At 45.1% G+C, this 19,025-nt stretch overlaps 1 protein-coding gene across 22 annotated transcripts in view; it reads left to right on the top strand.

The window, feature by feature from the left end:
* The first annotated feature begins 1,391 nt into the window (after window positions 1–1,391).
* Window positions 1,392–19,025, top strand: part of RBFOX2 (RNA binding fox-1 homolog 2) — a 266,538-nt gene continuing 248,904 nt past the window's right edge. For 9 of the 22 annotated variants that reach the window (XR_014233308.1, XM_082350357.1, XM_082350352.1 and 6 more), the window contains exon 1: window positions 1,397–2,095. Coding sequence is in view for 21 of the 22 variants with exons in the window: in XM_082350357.1 (XP_082206483.1) it covers window positions 1,913–2,095 (183 nt within the window). In the remaining variant the exon portion in view is untranslated. Of the gene's footprint in view, window positions 2,096–19,025 lie in introns of all 22 variants that reach the window. The other 13 variants (XM_082350337.1, XM_082350339.1, XM_082350336.1 and 10 more) reach the window with 7 other exon arrangements.

Genomic DNA, 19,025 nt, shown 5'->3' with positions numbered 1-19,025 from the left:
CAGGCCCTAATCCCCCTCAATATAGAAATTCTTAAGTCATCAGTGGTTCAACATCACATGGGCAGTAGGTGGTAAAGCCTGGATTCAAACCTGGGTTGGTCTGACTCCAAGCAAGAATCTTTATCACTGGACTGTTCCAGCACTAGTCAGGTTAAACTCAAGTTCAAAGGATAAATCATAGGCCTATCTGGAAATGACCTGAGAAATCATCTAACCCGGGGTTTCTCAACCTCAGCAGTACTGACATTTTGGGCTGGATAACTGTTGTGGGAACTGTCCTGTTCACTGTAGGATGTTGAACAACTTTGCCAGCCGTTCTTTGTCTCTATCCACCAGCAGCACCCCCTTCCCCAACTCACCCCAGCTGTAACAACCAAAAATATCTCCAGATGTTGACAGACATCCTGGGGGAGAGGGGTAGGTGCAAAATCGTCCCTGCTTTCAAACCACTGATCTAAATCATCTCCTTATTTTGCAAATGATGGAACAGGGGTGGGCACGACATGGAACCCAGAGAAAGTAGATGCTGTCTTAGTCCTTACAGTCCGGTAAGAGAGAGAAGCTATTGCACAAATATCTCTAATTGCACGAAGTTGATAAGCAATAAAGTGTTAGGCAGCAAGGTGCAAAGAAAGAGAATATGATCTGGTTTCCTGAGATCAGGATCTGCCAGTTTTTATCTGCAGGACTTAACCAAGGTTCAGGTTCACCATCAATGAAACAGAGATCGTGGTATCTACTCTGCTTATACCACCGTCTCCAGAACGGGTCTGCGAATCCATTGTGCAAACTGTGAAGCTCTTACAGACATCAGGTATTATTAAGATGACCACAAATGTGACAATAATTATGATTAGAGTAAAGGCTTTCAGGACTGGGGAGAGAGGCCTGTAGTGGTGGCTTCATTCCTGGACCTTCCAACTCGAGATCCCCATTCTCCTGCGGGAGAGGGAGCAAGCAAAGACCTCTCTCCCCCAGAGCGCCTCTTCCCTCGCTTGGAACCGACGCGGCCAGATGGGCGAATTCGCTGCACAACGCTGCACAGCGAGTCCCGCCAGAGGGAGTTGCTACGCGGCCTCGGGCCTCTCAAGCTCCGCCCGTTCTAGGCTGTGGCCCCGCCCTCAGGGAAACAGACTCCGCCCCCTCCGCCCTGTAACTCCAGCCGCGCGGTACCTCCAGGACAATCCCTCGACCGCGCCGGAAATTCCCGAGCTCCCCCGATCTCTTCCTGGCCTCCCTCGGGCGCCCAGAGCGGAGGCGGCGGAGATTGCCGAGGGGCGCTGGCCCCGCCCCCTCCGCGGGCTCGGCCACCGCCCCCCTCCCGCGCCTCCCCCCTCCCCCGCCGCCCCGGCCTCCCGCGCGGGCTGGAGTCCCAGATCCCAGGCCCTTCCTCCTTCTTTCTCTCTCCCCGCCTTCCCGGGGCTGCCACAGTGGCGGGTCGGAGGATCCCAGCCAGTCAGCTCGTTCCGGCTTCGAGCCCCACCTCACGCCAAATAAACACCCCTCCCCACGCCTAGGGAGCCCGGACCGCCCCCTTCCTCCCTCGGCCCGGCGTGTGGCGAGGGCCAGTGTGAGGTAACGAGCGCGGGCCGGCGGGCTAACTCCGTGAGTCCGCGAGGCGGGGCGCGCGGCGGGCCGGGCCGGGCCGGAGGTCGTGTGTGCGCGTAGGGGCGCGAACGAGTGCCCGTCGCGACCCACCGGCTGCCCCGAGCCGGGAAGCCGGCCTGCCACCGACCAGCGGCGACCGCCCGCCACCGGCGAGGGGGCGCCGGGCCCGCGCGCGCACGCACGCACGCACGCGTGGGCGGGGGCAGGCGCGCGCCCGCCTGTCGCGACAGTCGGGGCCGAGGCCCAGGGGGAGGTGGCCTGTGGCGGGTCGCCGGGCTCCCGGAGGTGAGGGGGGCGCGGGCGGATGGCGGAAGGCGCCCAGCCGCAGCAGCCGCCTCAGCTCGGGCCCGGCGCCGCTGCTCGGGGGATGAAGCGGGAGTCGGAGCTGGAGCTGCCGGTGCCCGGAGGGGGAGGAGACGGAGCCGAACCCGGCCTGAGCAAGCGGCCGCGCACCGAGGAGGCGGTGGCCGACGGCGGCGGGATGCAGGTGACCGTGCGGGGCGGGTGCCCCGTTACCGCGGGGGTGCGGCGCGGGGGCCGCGGGGCGGCTCGGGGCTCCCGGGCTTGGAGCGGGGAGGGCTGCCCGGGGTCCCGGCTTGGAGGTGGGAGGGGGCCGGTCGGGGCCTGCTTGGAAGGTGGGGCGAGCCCCGGCTTGGAGGCGAAGGGCGCAGGTGGAGCCTGGTGTGCCCTGGAGGGTCCTGATCCCTGAGGGGACGAGGGGCCACGTCGCATGAATAGGTGTTGGGAGGAAACTGAACGTGCTTGAGATGGATTCCATTTCTTCAAACCCTTCCTTAGTTCCTTGGGGTGGGGTGGAAGCCGAGAGATCCTGGGTCTGTTGTCCAGAGAGCCGGGGACCCAGTCGAGGACGGGGAGAGAGTGGTGGGAAACCTTCCCAAAAGAGGGAGTACCTTTTTGTCAGCCCTCGGCACACAACTGGGATGGAGAAGGGGAGCGACATAGAAAGGAGAGGAGTGAAAAGCGAGAAACCTCCTCGAGAGCCCAAAGGGGATGTGGCTTAGATTGTGGGTTAAATCAGTTGCACAAGGAGTGTGAGAAGTACGAAGAGTTGGGTAGTGTTAGGGGACGCCGTGGTGCTCGAGCTCATTAACTTCGTGGAGCTAGTGAGTCTGGCGGCACAGGACCTGCCCCTCCTGTACTTTGCCAGTTGCATCTTACATAGCTGGGGCACCGACTAGTTCTTTAATGTCCTGGGGTATAAAAGAAAATTTATAGGGCTGTTAGAAGACTGGATTCTGAGTTGTGGACTCAAGGAGAAGCCGGTTGATTTGGATAGGGACTGGCAAATGTAGTGACGATGTCAGTTGACTTCGTAATTGGAGGAAGATCGTGAAACCGTCCCAGGTTTTAGGATTTGGTCTCTGTTCAGAACATACTTACTATGAAACGGTGAGGCTTACGTACCAGCAATCGTTTAGACTTCTGCCCAGTTCTCTTGGAATCATAGAATGTTAGAGATAGAAGTGACCAGAGACATGGTATTTGACTGGAGTTCTTAACCTGGATAGACTTGGAAGATTCTTATGCAAAATAGTACTCTTTGGTGGGAGAAAGTCAACAGTTTTCATCTTTTTTTATTCAAGTCCCAAAATGTTTTAACTACCTCATTGTACAGATGGGGAATCAAAAATCCAGAGCAGACTAGTGACTTGCCTAGGGCCACTCACTTAGCTGGTAGTAAAACTAGAGCTAGAAGCCTAGTCTTCTAATTCCTATTCCTGTGCTCTCTCCATTACAGCACTCTTGGAAATCTCTGCAGTGCTAAAAGACTTCCTGTGCTCTTCTCTCTCTGCTTTTCAAGGCTCTGTCTGACTTCCTGTGTTAGAGACGGAGCTGTATTTAAGCCTGGCGTGTTTGCTGTGTGCTTCTTGGTCTCCCTTGCAGAGGCCACTCTATTACTTGCGTTGACTTGGGTAAAGTGACCCTCTTGGTGTTTATTTTTGAATTCTTTTGTTTCGTTTGCCTCCTTTTGTTCTCCATTTGAACTCCCTCAGGCAGAGGGCTTGTGAGAAGTAAAAGCTCGGGCCGTGGAGAAAATATAGAGGAATATGGGGAGACTTCAGGTGAGGTGGGTTAACGCTGGATGATGAGGAGAGAAGATTGGATGTGGGTGCTGGTGAGCATCTTCTGCTTGGTGTGTGCATATATCTGTGTCTGTCTGTATTCATTTATCGTTTCTGTCAATCATGGTTAATAGTGAGGCTCCCACTGCCTTCCCCACCTTTCCTCCTGGGGCCCATTATTTGCTGGTTGCCTTCAAATTGGCCAAGGAGAGTAGTATTTGGAAATGGAGCAGTGTATAGGGACTTTGGAGTATGCAGAGGAAGCAGTGGATTAGGTCCTTTGGGTACAGATGGGCAACTTAGAACTATCCCACGGAGAATCCTTTTTTCACTCTGTGTACTTGTGGATCTTCATTTATTTTTCACTTTATGCATTCTCATTGTTGTAGTTCCAATACACCATGTGACACAGGTATTCAAATCATCATTGATTTAGCCCCCTACCTTCAACTACCTGTATGGTTCTGGGAAAATCCCTTCTTTGGGGGCCTCTGTTTCCTTAGTTGTAAAATACAGTGTTGGTACAGGATGATTTCTAAGTTATCTCTAAAAATTATGTCAAGTTCCCTGACCTTAAGGTACTTGGTGTCTGCAATCTAGGTGGGGAGCCAAAATGGGTGAAAAGTTAAAAAAAAAAGAAAAAAGTGCACCTGTGTGGGTACATATATGTATGTGTATCATACATAGGTATGTATACATATCATATATATATATATATGAATTTTTTTGGTAAGTTCCAGAGGAACTGGAGTAGAGATACCACAGGATAGATGTGTGTCGCAAGGCATTGCAAAATTTAGAGCCAAACTATGCAGAGGATTTGTGCCACTGGGGCCAGAAGAAAGAGATGGTCATTCTTGCTGAAATGGTCAAGGAGGGTTTTATGGGGGGGTTGAAATTTGAGATATATTGGGAGTAAAGGAAAAGTAATGTTCATGAAAAGATGAAATTTAAGCCTAGGTCACCTACATCTCTGGGACCTTCCTATCATTCTTATCAGAATGATAGGATATTTAATATTCATTTAACTGATGTTTATTGAACAGCTGCTAAGTGCCAGGCCCTGTTTTAGAGCCTAGGAAATATGGTAGTAAACAAAACAAAGACTCCGCTCTCATGGAACTAATATTCTAATTGAAAGAGACAGACAGTAAAGAAATTAACTATTATTTGGTGGTCCTAAGTGCTAAGAAGAAAAATAAAACAGGGGAAGGGGTAGAGAGTGGTGAGGAGGATGGTTAGGGAAGGCCTCTCTGATAGGTGACCTTTGGATGACCTGAGGGAATGGGCCGTTCAGATATTTGAGGGAAGAGGGTTCAGGCAGAGGAACTGTGGGTACAGAGGCATTGACGGAGAAGTGTGCTTGATATGTTTGAGAACAAGAAACCAGTGTAGCTGGAGGAGAACGAGCAGGGGTGAGGCAGTTTTAGGAAATGATATCAGTGGTGTAGACATGCCTATAGGCCCATGTAAACATACATGTAAAAAATCTAGAGTAACTTGCTTTTTGGTATACGGATTTGTCTTAAAGCACATGTTTTTTTCTTATATCTTAACACAAATGGAGTTTCTCGGAGGTCATAGCTCTTCTGGGAAGCCTTCCCTGACAGCTTAGCTCACACCAGTCAGACCCTCCTCTTGCCTCCTGTTGTGTTGATGCTTAATTATGCACCATCTTGTGTTGTCCCTTCATTGTTTTATTCTTGTTTCCCTAGTAATGCTGTAAGCTTCTAGAAGACAGGAACTATATTTTCTTTGTATTTATCCTTTGTAATACTTCACAGTTTTGGGTACATAGTAAGTGCTCAGTGCCTGTTAGGTTGAAGTTGAAATTTTACCTTTTTTAAATAATTAAGGGATAGAAAAAAATCATGAAATTTAAGGGAGAGAGTACTTTCAGGAGATTCCCCAAACTTTTTGAGTGTCAAAGGATTAACCCTTTTTTTTTTTTTTTTTTTTTTTTACAGAAGTTAATTTCCCAAGACTACAGACTAAATGGAGCTACGGCTCTAAGCTGCAGATTCCAACCCTGTTGAGTTACAGCCACTAAACTTTTGGGATAAATCATTACTGCCCAAAGTGGAGCACCAGGGACACGAGAGAGTCTGTGGTGCTTCTGTTATAATCCTTATGCTAAGAAGGAGCCCTAGAGAGGAGAGGAAGGGTCACTCCTTTTCAAGGCCAGTATCCAGAAGCTTTATGTGGATGGCAGAGGAGTTCACACAGCCCTAGAAATAGTTTAGCATTAGAGAACCCTGAACTGTGGAGTAGGAGGGAAGAGACAAATTCAACCTGAAAACTGAAACACAGCTTGAGAGATGTAGTTAGTTGTTAAAGAAGGTAGTTGGAAATATTGTACTCTAACCTGGTAGAAAGTTAAGTGAGTTATATATATAGGTATTAGAGGTTTGTTTCACTTTAAGCAAGTCTGATATATGTGAAAAATTTGGGCTTTATTAAACATACTGGGGAATAAATTCTTTTGTTCAGCTCTTCTAGTGAATATAAACAATTTGATGAGCAAAAATTCAATTTTTGTGCAACTTTCTAGGAACTTAGCTGCTTCATAAGGCAAGGTGCACCTTAATTATTATTTATAGCTTTCAGCAAAATTCTTTATGGTAGTGAAATGTTGGAATGTGATTATTACATGGCTAACTAACTGCTTCTGACCATAGAGTCATAAATCCATTGTAGCTAAGTGAGTTCAAAAGTTGTTCATGTTAGTGGTGAATCAACCACTAGTAGCAGGAAGACTTTCTGGGCTCAGGGAAGGGCTTCCAGGTAGCCTGTAATTGCTCTGTAGATACTGTTTTTCTTGAAGTACTTTATCTTCCCATTTGCTTGGTTCTGGGTTTCTTTCCTCCTAGGTGGATGTCTCTTTGGACTTTGAGTGTTTGGTGCTGAAACTGAACGTGGTGCTACCATTTGAGTAGAGTTATAAAAACGATGTGCTTTCCTTCCAAGTGATTTTGTGAACTATATATCTCACTAAAATTATTCAATTTTTCATTTCTACATGTCTTAATCTGCTTAGGCACCCTAACAAAATACCATAGACCGGGTGGCTTAAACAACAGAAATTTGTTTCTCACAGTTCAGGAGGCTGGAAGTCCAAGATCAAGGTGCTGGCAGATTTGGTGTCTGGTGAGGGCTCTCTTCCTGGCTTGCAGCCAGCTGCCTTCTTGCTCTGTGCTCACATGGCCTTTTCCCCGTGTATGCTAGTGGACACACACAGAGAGAGATCTCTTCCTCTTCTTATAAGGGTCCTAATCCCAACATGGGGGTCCTACCCTCATGACCTAATCACCTCCCAATGGCCCCACCTCCAAATGCTATCATGTTGTGGGCTAGGGCTTCAAGATATTAGTTTGGGAGGGGACACAGACATTCAGCCCATAATACTACCAGAGTGGTAAGTATTGTAGTTGGAGAAATTGAGGCACAGTCATGTAAAAATTACTAATTTTTTTCAAACCTCACAAGGAAGCTTGTGATTGTGAAACTGGGAATGTCTTTGAGAAGGAGAAAGATCTGAATTCAAAGTAGAATTATTCTTCATGGCAACTCAAGGGATTAGCCTGAGTTGAATTTTGTCTCCTAACTTCCTCTCCCATTTTTCTAGCCACGTTGTCATTTTTTTTTCTCTACAATACTGACATGTGAACACAACAAAACCTAACTAGAGATTTAACTTTCATTTTGATATAAAGCGGACTGATGCAGACAGGCCTCAAGATTACAGGGCTGGGAAAGAAATTCAATGCACTACTTGGTGTAAACAAGAATGTTGCTAGTGAATCTCTGGTTTGACATCTCTCAGGCCATCAGTTTGATATCAGGCTTTAATAATTTGTGGAAAAAATAAAGATGGTCATTTTAGTGAATGAACTTGTTTGAATTGTTTTTTGATATGCATTTGTAAAGCATAGTAAACATCTTTTTCTGGGGCAAACGTGCACTTCCTTCAGAGACAGAAGGGAAGAGCATGCGAGCCGGTGGAAAGGAAATGGCAGTAATTGGAGCGTGAGCAAACAGATGGAGGAGGGATGGCGAGTGCATGTGGTGTTTAGGTGGCCCCTAGGAGTATTTAGTTTCCTATTCTTCTCCCCCACAGCCCCAGTACAAGCAGGCAGCTTACATGGCTAAGGTTTCATTATCTAATCCATCACAGATCAGCCTGAATAAACCCATTGGCTGGTGCTGATCTAGTTAGGAGGGTAGTGTAGTGCAAAGCTGCTTGAGCCAGGATTGGGGCAAATCGGATCAGAACTGCCATGTGAATCCTGGACATATTTCTGTAATTTGGGTGGTAAAGTAGTTTGAGAAATCATTTAAGAGAGAGCGTGGGAGAGCAAGCAATTAGCCATGAGTGTTTTCAGATGTTGTCTTAGAGGCCCTGAGGGGAAGTGTATGGAGGATTTGATATATTTCTCTGGAGTATAGTCAGGTTGCTTTGATTATTTGAGTCTGAACAGTTTTTGGCCGCTAATGCTCAGGAGTGACCTTTTTGGAGCATTTGAAGATTCCAGTTGTGATTACTCAATTGTGTCTTCTCTGAGTGATCCCTTCATCCGAGACTGTATAATGTGCGTCCCCTCTCAATTTTTAAAGGGGAGATATTGTTGTTATTATTATTACCAACCTTAATATGTCATTATGTTTGTTATCCATACATACTTGAAGTATGGTGTAGTGAAAGAAACACTATTTAGAATTTCTCATATTGGTGTTTGAATCCTGGTTCCTCCACCTGCCAACCAACTGAATGACCTTTGGTAAGATATTTAACATCTGAGCTCCTGTTTACACGTCTCTGAACTGGGGGAATTACTGCATATGCTGATGAGCTGCCATAATGAGAAACTGAGATTATTTAAAGTTCCCATCATGGAGCCTGGCAGTAAATGTTTATTTCTTGCCTCCTGTATAACCTGCTACACAGCACTCAACGAGTTCCTGCTTACTGCTCAATCAGCATGGAGTGGTTAATGTGCTTCTGATTGATTAAGTGCCAGGGTTGGGAGTTACCTGAGATGAGCATTGTGTGAAACCGGGAAATCTAATTGGTTTGACATCCGAGTGAAGGAGGCGAATGGACCTGGTCGTGGTGGTCTCTCCAGTGAGAGGAAGAGGAGACGTTCACTTCTTTGCTAAGGACTAAAAGGACTCCTGAAGTGTCACAGTCCCTGCATCGGGCATGTGGACATTTCAGGAACCTGTGGGATCTCTCCTGGGAGTTTGGGTGACAGAGGCACTGGCTGTTTTGGTGGTACTTGGGATGCAGGAGTGGTGAAAATGTCATTTTGTTGCAAATTTTATAAGGTTTGTTGGTTAAATGTATTGCGTCAAATAGATGTGTCAAACGTTTTGTTCTCATTTTTGTTTGTGGAAATTGAGCTGGGATGCATTTGTCTCTTGTGGTCTCTTTCTGGACTCTTCACACCCACCTTCCTGACTACTAACAGTCATCCATCTAAAAGAGCTTAAAATGATTTGATAGCTTATCTTTGACTTGTGGATAAGGTCCATTCTCTCGTTTGGCCTACCAGGTCCTTCTGGCCTGACTTGTGCCTGCCTTTCTAGCTTCTTTCTACACTCCACCTCCAAGTCCATGGCAAGGGACTTGTAGCTTCCTGAGCACGCTGTGCTGCCCAGGCTCATTCATACCTCTGTGCTTTTGTTTCTGTTCCACCCAAAATTCCCGCCTCACATCTCTCTCTCATTTGTAAGGCTCAATCTTCAAGAATAAGTTGGGATACTGATTCCTCCTGGATGCCTTTTGTCTCTGCTCCCATCCCTCCCACGTTCTTGCTGCTTTCCAGAACATCATGTCCAGACCTCTGTTTTAGGACTTTTTAGATCAACATTTGTTCAACTGTCTGCCCCTCTACCCCCACCTAGACTGTGAGATCAGGGGAGCCTTTGGGATCCATAGGATCTTGCACTGTGCCTGGGCTGGAGTAAGAAACTGTCATTCTTGTTGAATTGAACTTTGTCTTCCTGCTCCTCAGTTGGGGCCAGCAGATGGCTTTAATTGTTTTTCCAGATTTTCCCTGGGGGGTCTAGGCCCTTGGTCTGCTTTCCAGCTCCTCTGAAGACTAGGTGTTGTGGGATTTGTGAATGGTACCTGATCTTTCCATTGATATCAGGGTTAAAGGTGAGAGAGGGGTCTTTGAAAACCAAAGCTGGGGTGGAACTTAACTGCCGAGAATGTGTCGGGTGGGCATGGCAACCTGATGTTTTGTTTCCTGTGCTCAGATATTAATTGAGAGCACGTGCATATGTATAAAAAGTGCCTTTGTGATGGGGTGGCTGAGGAAACTAGAGGAACCACACGATTAAGGGGCAATTAGAGCTAACCTGTTCCAGTTCATTGGAGCAGTCTGTTGACCTACCTTTTACAGTGCTGCTGAGAGATTCTGGAGTGTTTCAGTTCAGATGTATTACCACCATTTGGGACTAAACCCATTTGATCGACTGTGGACCTTAGCCTTTCCCTTCTCAACCAGTGAATTTCATAAGCTATTATAGCTTGTTTTTATGGATGCAGGAAAAATACCCAACTGAGACACCTCACAGAATATATGCTATTTTTCAGATCATTCTTTGGCTATGTTTGAAAATGAGGAAAACTGATACAGTTCTTTATTTATTTTTGGGCTGCGTAAGGTCTTTGTTGCTGTGCGCAGGCTTTCTCTAGTTGTGGCGAGCCAGGGCTACTCTTCGTTGCAGTGCACAGGCTTCTCATTGGGGTGGCTTCTCTTGTTGCGATGCATGGGCTCTAGGCATGCAGGCTTCTGTAGTTGCAGCACACGGGCTCAGTAGTTGTGGCTTGCGGGCTCTAGAGTGCAGGCTTAGTAGTTGTGACGCACAGGCTTAGTTGCTCCGCGGCATGTAGGATCTTCCCAGACCAGGGCTCGAACCCGTGTCCCCTGCATTGGCAGGCAGATTCTTAACCACTGTGCCACCAGGGAAGTCCCTGATATAGATCTTTTAAATCTCAGCTTTGGAGACAGATTCATAGAAGTATTTTACAGGAATCTTCTCTCCCTGGCCCTTGTTATCCCCACCTCCTTCCCTTTCAGCTTCTGATTTGCGCTCTTGTGTAATCCTCGCCTGTTTTCCAGCCTTGAGACTTCCCTTGCTAGTTTAGTTGGGGCCTCTTTAAAGGCAAATGGGCATACTTTATAGTGCCTCTGGCTTTTTGGATTCTGAGTGAATAAAGCAGGTTCTAAAAAGGGAATGAGAGAGACCAGTTATATCACTTCCTTCTGACGTGTTCTGCACATACGTGGCATCTAGAAATTTCAGCTGAGGATTCAAGGCACAGCACACATGATAAGTACCACTTATGAAGTAGATGACAATTTTGAATAACCAAATGATAATGGTTGAGTAACTGCTTAAAAACCTATTTTCCCAAGGGTGGAAACCGAGCCTTTGAAATTTAGACTTCCACATGGGTGTGTTCAACCATAATACTCGGATTTTTTAGGGACCTAAGTCCCCAGATAATACCCTGGTATGTGGGATTTTTCCCATATAGGGGCTGGTTCCCTGGTTTCTCCTTTGCCGAGGAAAAGAGGTTTTGCACTGAGTATTGGATATTTTATTCCAGGCATATGGTTTTTGAGGAGGCATACTGTTTATTTTTCTTCGGGGCTGCATCGATTTAGTTGGATCCTAAATTGTTAATACCACAAGCAAAGCATGATTTCTTGTGAGGGATGGGCGGGGGAAGCTGTGGGAGTCTCTCAGCTTTGGGGTTTGGGTTGGGGAGCAGGAGCCACGCTGGTAGAACGAGAGGAGCTGCACACGTGGTCTCGGGGCGCCGTGGGGTTTGCATGTGGGCTCCAGCGAATGCTTGAGTTGGAACACTTTTGGAACTGAGGCTCATGGGAAGTTCTTCCGATTGCTTTATTTTGAGCAGCTTTTTCCTCTGCAAGTTGGCAGCTGTTTGGAGGAGGGGGCATTCGTTGCTGTCAGCCAGGATGATTTCCAGAGCAGACCTGTATGGATTTCATTTAGGGATTTATTTCAGGGGTATGTGGCTTGTTGTGAGTCAAGAGGACTTTGGTTCCATTTTCCTGGAAGTTGGTGGGCTTCTATGAGCCTGCTCTATTTATCTTGGACTGTTAGGCAAGTAAAAAAGCAGCTGCATAGTTAGCCCTTGTTGCAGGGAGCTTAGTTTCATAGGTCATCCTCTCGGGGATTTTTGTACAGTCACATTTACAGCCTTGAGTTTTCTTTGCCTTTTTTTCCCCTCTCTTTTTCCTTCTGCAGTTCAGTGCTCCATAAAAATTCTGAGGAAGGTGGGTAATAATTTGGGGTAGAAGACAGGAATTGTTTAGTTCCCTCCCCACCCCCATTTCTTGCCCAGCTCTCCCCCACCCCCATCCTTTGCAAAAGAATCTGCAAACGAGGTCGCTTATCCCCTAGTCATACTGGCTTGTCCCCTGATCTGTCTGAATATGTGGCTTTGACAGCTTTTACCTATTTCTTGGTTTCTAGGGGAGGGGATAGTAGGATCGTGTGATTTCAAAGCAAGAACTGGCAAAATTGGAAGATGTCTTGTGGTGGCTCCCAGCACCCACAAAGCTGAGCTCATTGGCTTGCACCTCATACAGACTTCCAGGAACACTGTCACTGTCGGTGGCTGGCACGATGGCCTTGAGGATTTTGTTGGCACTTCAGGAAGTCTCCACAATGGCTGCCTCTCACAGTGGGAGCGCTGACAAAGCTTATGGGGAGTCGGTAGCACTTGTTTTGAAAGTATGACTCTGGTCTTAGGCTGCACATCTCTGTGAGGGGTCAGAGGCGGCCTTGTTTGAAGAATGGAGAGTAGTGCTCTACAGCTGTCACTTAGGTGGCCCATTTCCTACTTGTCTGTGTTTGCTATCCTCACATACAAATTTTATGGTGTGTTTTGTATGTTGTGTTCACACGTGAAGCCATAGCCTGATTTGTGACTTTTAGTAAGGTGATTTGGCTAATCTTGGTATCATCCTGGACTTTGAAGTGATGCTGGTCATATTTAAAAGGTCTGTGTCAGGGCCTAGAAGTTGGTATTTCTGTTGATGGCCTCCTCCTCTCCCCAGCTGCCGCTCATTATGCATTAGATACACATCTTTTGTCCCGTACTTTGTGTTATAGGTCTTTAGCTGCTGTTGTGATACTAAATAGATCTTTTTGCTGCAACATTTTGGCTCTGAGCTGGCTGTGTTTTACAGTGTTGGAGATCAGTTGGTTAACTTTGGCATGTGGCGTCCACACAGCAGAAGCCTTTCAGAGAGGTGTTTGTCACGGACCATTAGTGATTTTTGTCAGCTGTATAAAAATGCTGTGATTAACCGATACCCAGGTATCCATGTAGATGAGCAGTTTTTCTTTATGCTTACTTGGCACTTCTCTCTCTAGGAGTAGTTGGGAGTAAGTGTTCCCTGGTAGGCTTTGTGTTTTAATCCTGGGAAGCCTGTTTTAAGAAACCTTTATATTTGATTTTCTTGAGGTTGGTGTAGGGATCATTTACCCTTACTGAATTTTAGCTTCACTATGAATTGTTTTCTGCAGTGTTAATTTTAGGCAAATAGTAAATTCTTCTTTGGTTTAACAGTATCCCAGAGTTTGAAGAAACCTACAAAAATTGATTGGTCCAACATCTTGTTTTAAGCAAGGAAATTCTCTAATTCATGTTATCCCAAGCCGTTTTTTGTTGATTGCTCCTTGTGAAATGATAATAGGTGTCATTCTGACACACACACACACACACACACAGAGTCAAATAACTTTGGAATAGGGTTAAACAGAATTTAAATTATCTCATTTTACTTTTCATAAGCAGATGTTGTGACTCTATATTTTATAAAAACATATTTAGTGAAGCATCTTCCTCTCTTCCCTGTTCTCCACCTGCCCTGTTAGTTTCTTGTTATTCCTCCCCCTTTTTTTTTTTACACAAACACTAGCATACTCCACACATTTTTTTTTTTTTTTTTAAGTATTTGTTTATTTATTTATGGCTGTGTTGGGTCTTCGTTTCTGTGCGAGGGCTTTCTCTAGTTGTGGCATGCGGGGGCCACTCTTCATCGCGGTGCGCGGGCCTCTCACTATCGCGGCCTCTCTTGTTGCGGAGCACAGGCTCCAGACGCGCAGGCTCAGTAATTGTGGCTCACGGGCCCAGCTGCTCCGCAGCATGTGGGATCTTCCCAGACCAGGGCTCGAACCCGTGTCCCCTGCATTGGCAGGCGGATTCTCAACCACTGCGCCACCAGGGAAGCCCGCACACATTGTTTTTGCACCTTGCTTTTTTCATTTACTGTATCAGAGGTTAATTTTTTTAATGTAACAGGGTCTGTTAATATTTTCATTAATGATTTCTGTTTTTGTGTGTGTGTGTGTGTGTGATGCTTAGAAAAGTTTTTCCCACTCTAAGATTATAAAAAACAGAATGGGCTTTCAGACAGACAGACCTGACTTGGAGCCCTAGCTTTTCCACATCACAGCTGTGTGATCTTGGTTAAGTTACGTAACTTTTCTAAGGCTCAGCTTCTTCCCTTATAAAATATGTTATAGGATTGGTATAATAATTAAAAGAGATAATGTATGTAATGTGCTTAGTTCAGAGCCTGACACGTAGTAGGTGTTCAGTATACAATAGCTGTTTTTATTATAATTACCAAGGCCTGTTTTCTTATAATGCTTTTTGACTTCCTTAAAGGCAGGAACAGTCTCTTAATCTTTGTATCCTTGGTTCCTCCATCAGTGCCAGGGATATATAATAATAATAAGTCGGTAAATGTTTGTTGAAAAAACAAATCAACCTTTATACAATCTTTTTTTTTTAATTTAATTTTTTAATTTATTTTTGTCTGCGTCGGGTCTTAGTTGTGGCACGTGGGCTCTTTGTTGCGGCGTGCGGGCTTCTCTCAAGTTGAGGTGCTCGGGCTCAGCAGTTGCAGCGCGTGGGCTTAGTTGCCCCGCAGCATGTGGGATCTTGGTTCCCTGACCAGGGATCGAACCTGCATCCCCTGCATTGGAAGGCAGATTCTTAACCATGGGACCACCAGGGAAGTCCCCAATCTATTTTTTAAAATGTCCTTAATAATTGTTGTTGCTTTTTGTGTAATCAACATGTCTGGATGTACTTAATCCTCAATAATTATATTTATATGATGTTTTATAGTTTATAAAGTGCTTTGACACAAGTCTTAACTTATTCCCTGTAACAAGCCCAGAGGACAGGTGATTCTTCTTCCCATTTTTCAGATGGTGAAAATATACATCTCTAAGCCTCGAGACAAGGAAGTGGCAAAACTGATGCTTGTACCCAGATATTATGGCTTTTTATCCAGTAACTTTTTCTCTGAGCCTTATGTCCCTTGGACCAAAGGGTATAATTGATAAGGAACGGAGTGAATATGTGCTTCGTTGTATGCCACGTTTAATATTGAAAACATTTTACTCATTACCCGACAGTGGATTCATGTAGCACTTGAAGTCAACACTGAACCCCAGTTTTCTTCTTCAATAATTTGGATCTAGTCAGTGTTTTGAATTAGGATTTTGCTAAAATTTATCATGTACTTGTATGTGCCAAGCATTGTGGTAGAGACTTTATGTGTTTATCTCACTTTCCTGTAGTTCATATTGGGAGGAGTTAGATGGGATAGTTGGTTGCTGTATGGTAGTTTGTTATTGTTGTTTGTTTTTTGCCTTAAAGTTATCAGTCTCTAATTTTATTATCAATCAAATAATGGGTCAACAATAGCTAAGTCAATGGATTGGTAATGGTGAGTAGTATAAAATCATGAGAGCTGAGGGCATCTCAAAGTTACCTGGACCAGCTCTCTGTTTCAGTCAGGTGAAGTAGATGCTGTGTCCATTTTTATGGAGAAGTTATATCAGGCTCAGAGAGGGTATGAGAGAGCAAGCAATAAGCTCAGACTTTCAGCTTTAGGACTAAATAGAATCTTTCATTTCTTATTCTTTTTTTTTTTTTAATTTATTTATTTATTCATTTATTTAATTTTTGGCTGCATTGGGTCTTCACTGCTGCACGCGGGGTATCTCTAGTTGCTGAGAGTGGGGGCTACTCTTTGTTGCGGTGTGCGGGCTTCTCATTGCAGTGGCTTCTCTTGTTGCGGAGCACGGGCTCTAAGCGCACGGGCTTCAGTAGTTGTGGCACACGGGCTCAGTAGTTGTGGCATGCGGTCTCTAGAGTGCAGGCTCAGTAGTTGTGGCGCACGGGCTTAGTTGCTCCGCGGCATGTGGGATCTTCCCGGACCAGGGCTGGAACCCATGTCCCCTGCATTAGCAGGCGGATTCTTAACCAGTGTGCCACCAGGGAAGCCCCTCATTTCTTATTCTTTTCTACTTTTTGGGTGTGATTTCTCTGGGAGTTTCTTATATGGAGGTTTTTTTTCACCTTTTACATTTATTTTTTAAACATGTAATGTATATTCACGTGGTTAATGACTCAAACTATGCAAAAGATTGAAGAGTAAAAAGTCTCTGCCTTTTCCCAGCTACCTAGTTTCTCTCCTTGGAACTAACCAGTATGGTTAGTTATCAGGGTATCTGTCCAGAGATAGTACCTACGTCATATTTTCTCCACCCCTTTTTAAAAACTCAAATGGTAGTATTAATATTCATATGCTTTTCTTTTCTCGATAGTATTTGGAGATCATTTTATATCAGCTTGTAAACTTTTTTTCTCTATTTGTTAGGTTTCTGGAATTAGGATTATTCTGTTCTGCTCTACTGAGATAACTACATCTAAATGTCTCTGGTAAGGATGACTCTGATTAGTACAGGATCTCATAAAGTAAGAGTCTACGTTTTTATGGAATCATGGAATCACAGGGTCAGAGACCTAATCTGCATCTCTCTTCTCTCATGTGAATACCCATAAATCCCTGACTGATGATACCTTTTAAAGATGCTTGAGTACAATGTAGGCATCTTCAACTCTCCACCTGCTCCAGTCAGCTGCTCCTGGTCCTGTCTTTTTGTGGTAGTAGGGCCCATTTGGGGTCAGATATTCCATTTGTCATTGAGTTAGTAATGATACTCCGGATCTGCCTTGAGTCATTGCGTATAGAATCTAACTGCAGTGTGATTTTATTCCGTATGACATCTTCTATACCAGACATATCCAGAATGCCTAGGTTTATCCTGATTGAATGTCATTGCTGTCAGGAGGCTGTTCAGTGAACCAAGTTTGGTGCTGAATTGTGAGAAAGAAAGGTTTGGTTCCTAGTAGGTGTTTGCATCTCAGCAGCCATAATTGCTGTTAGTTTCACTTCACTCTTTTGTTTGTGGAAAGCCCAGGATTGAGTGAATGCTCTTCATCCCTGGAATATGACCAGTCTGTGACTGAGACTTGATGGGAAGTAAATAGATATGGTTCAACAAACAGGGAATATTTTTCTTTTGTTTAGTGGACAGTAGTGGATTCTGATTCAGACATAGAATTAAGGATTTCAAGCTTAGGCTTTGATTCTAGCTCAGTTAACCTTTACACACTTCTGCATTTAAAGATGTGAACTAAAACAGTGCTTTTCAGAGTTGGCTTCTGCAATGGACCTTTGTCTTCACAAAAATATTATAGAGGAGGTAGCATTCCAGCTGTTCAGAGAATGAGGCCAGTGGGGATGTGTCTTGCATTCTGGATGAATGTTGACCTCCATTGTGTGGTGATGCTAATCTCACCATACAATCTTTCTGGTCACAAGGCTTTGCAGGGAGTGAATTAGGCCCACTCCGTCTCCATGACCCCACGCAGCGAATGGAAGCAGGCAGGGCACCAGATGCTGTGTTGCTTCCCCTGTTGCATCTTCCTTCACACTCGGTGTAAGGTTTCCAGGCATTTGTGCAACCTGAGAGCAGAAAGTGCCTGTCTTAGCAGTCGAGAGATGGGTTGGCAGGTGGCTCAAGTTACTCCGTGTTCCTGATAAGAGCCACTGATGCAGGCTGGTGGCTCCTGGGGGGTGGGAGATGTATTGCCAGTGCCCTGCCCAGCAGGAATGGTGGTGTGGGTCTCTGTGGTGTTCTAGGACTCCAAGAATGTACCCAAAGGCAGTTTGAGAGGTCTGGCCAGCATCTCTAGGGAAGTAGCACAATTTAGGAAGCACATCTTGCTTTAAAGGATATGGGTCTTAGGAAATGGTGGCACACAGAGGAAGAAGCATCAACATTGAAAATATGAAGTGCAAACCCGAGGAATAGAAGTGGAATTTTATTATTCCACCTCTTAACCTAAAACCCAGTTGAAGAATTTATTGAGTCAGGTAGTGCTGGGCACAGTGATGACTAAGACTTGGACTTGCAGTGGGAAAGTGGATGTATACACAGATAATTTTAATACAATGTGATCATTTCTCTGATAGAGGCTTACACTGAGCATATGTCAAAGCCTGGTGCTCTGGTAACATATATTCTGTGTGCCACTCTATCAGAGCAGTTATCACACTGTATTAAAATATTGGGGCAAGAGGTGCCATTCTGGTGTGACTGCCTAGGTTCAAATTCTGTCTCTACACCTACTTAGCTGTGTGTCCTTTGGGCAAGTCACTTATCTCCTCTGTGCTTCAGTTTTTCATCTGTAAAATGGGGATAATAATAGTTTCTCACAAGGTTGTTGTGAGTATTAGATGAGTTAATAGAGTAAATATAATATGCTTAGAAGAGTACCAGGTCCACGGTAAGCATATATAAGTGCTATCTGTTGTTACTGTGGTTGTTATAGTACCAAACAGGGGCACTGGAGACCATGGCAAACCCATGACCAGTTGTGGTACAGAGGTCAGTGTTACTGTATTCACTGAAAGATTTTTTGCGGTGACTATGCCAGGTACTGCACAGAAGCAAATGAATGAAATGTTAACCGGCTGTGTGACTGTGTACAATACATGATGAGAGTCAATTATTTGGCAAGTGTGTAAGAGGAATATTGATGTGAGAGGCTTCAGTATCCCATGGCAGTTTCAGAGAAGGGATCTTGCTGTTGCTTTGGAGGCCCTTTAGCTTTCTTGACATTCTGAGTATAGGTTATGTATCTTACTTTAAGGTAGGACAGTACTTGACTATTTCAGATAGGTAGGTATCTTTCCTGTTTTTTAAAAACCTCTAGGAGAAGGCATGTTAGATCAGAATCCATCCATCAATCCATTTTTCAGTCCTTTCTTACTTTCCTCTCTCCCTCCTTCTCTACAAGGGAAAAATTGCTAATATTTAAATCACTTTCCTTGTTCTTTATATTAAAAGTAAACTTCTCATGTTGTACAAAAGGCCTTACCCTTTTGCTCAGTCATTCATTCATTTAATAACATT

Source organism: Balaenoptera borealis (genome assembly GCF_965194805.1).
Source record: "Balaenoptera borealis genome assembly, chromosome: 13".
Taxonomy (NCBI): domain Eukaryota; kingdom Metazoa; phylum Chordata; class Mammalia; order Artiodactyla; family Balaenopteridae; genus Balaenoptera; species Balaenoptera borealis.
The sequence above is the reverse complement of the archived record's forward strand: the minus strand, read 5'-3'. Positions and strand labels throughout refer to the sequence as shown.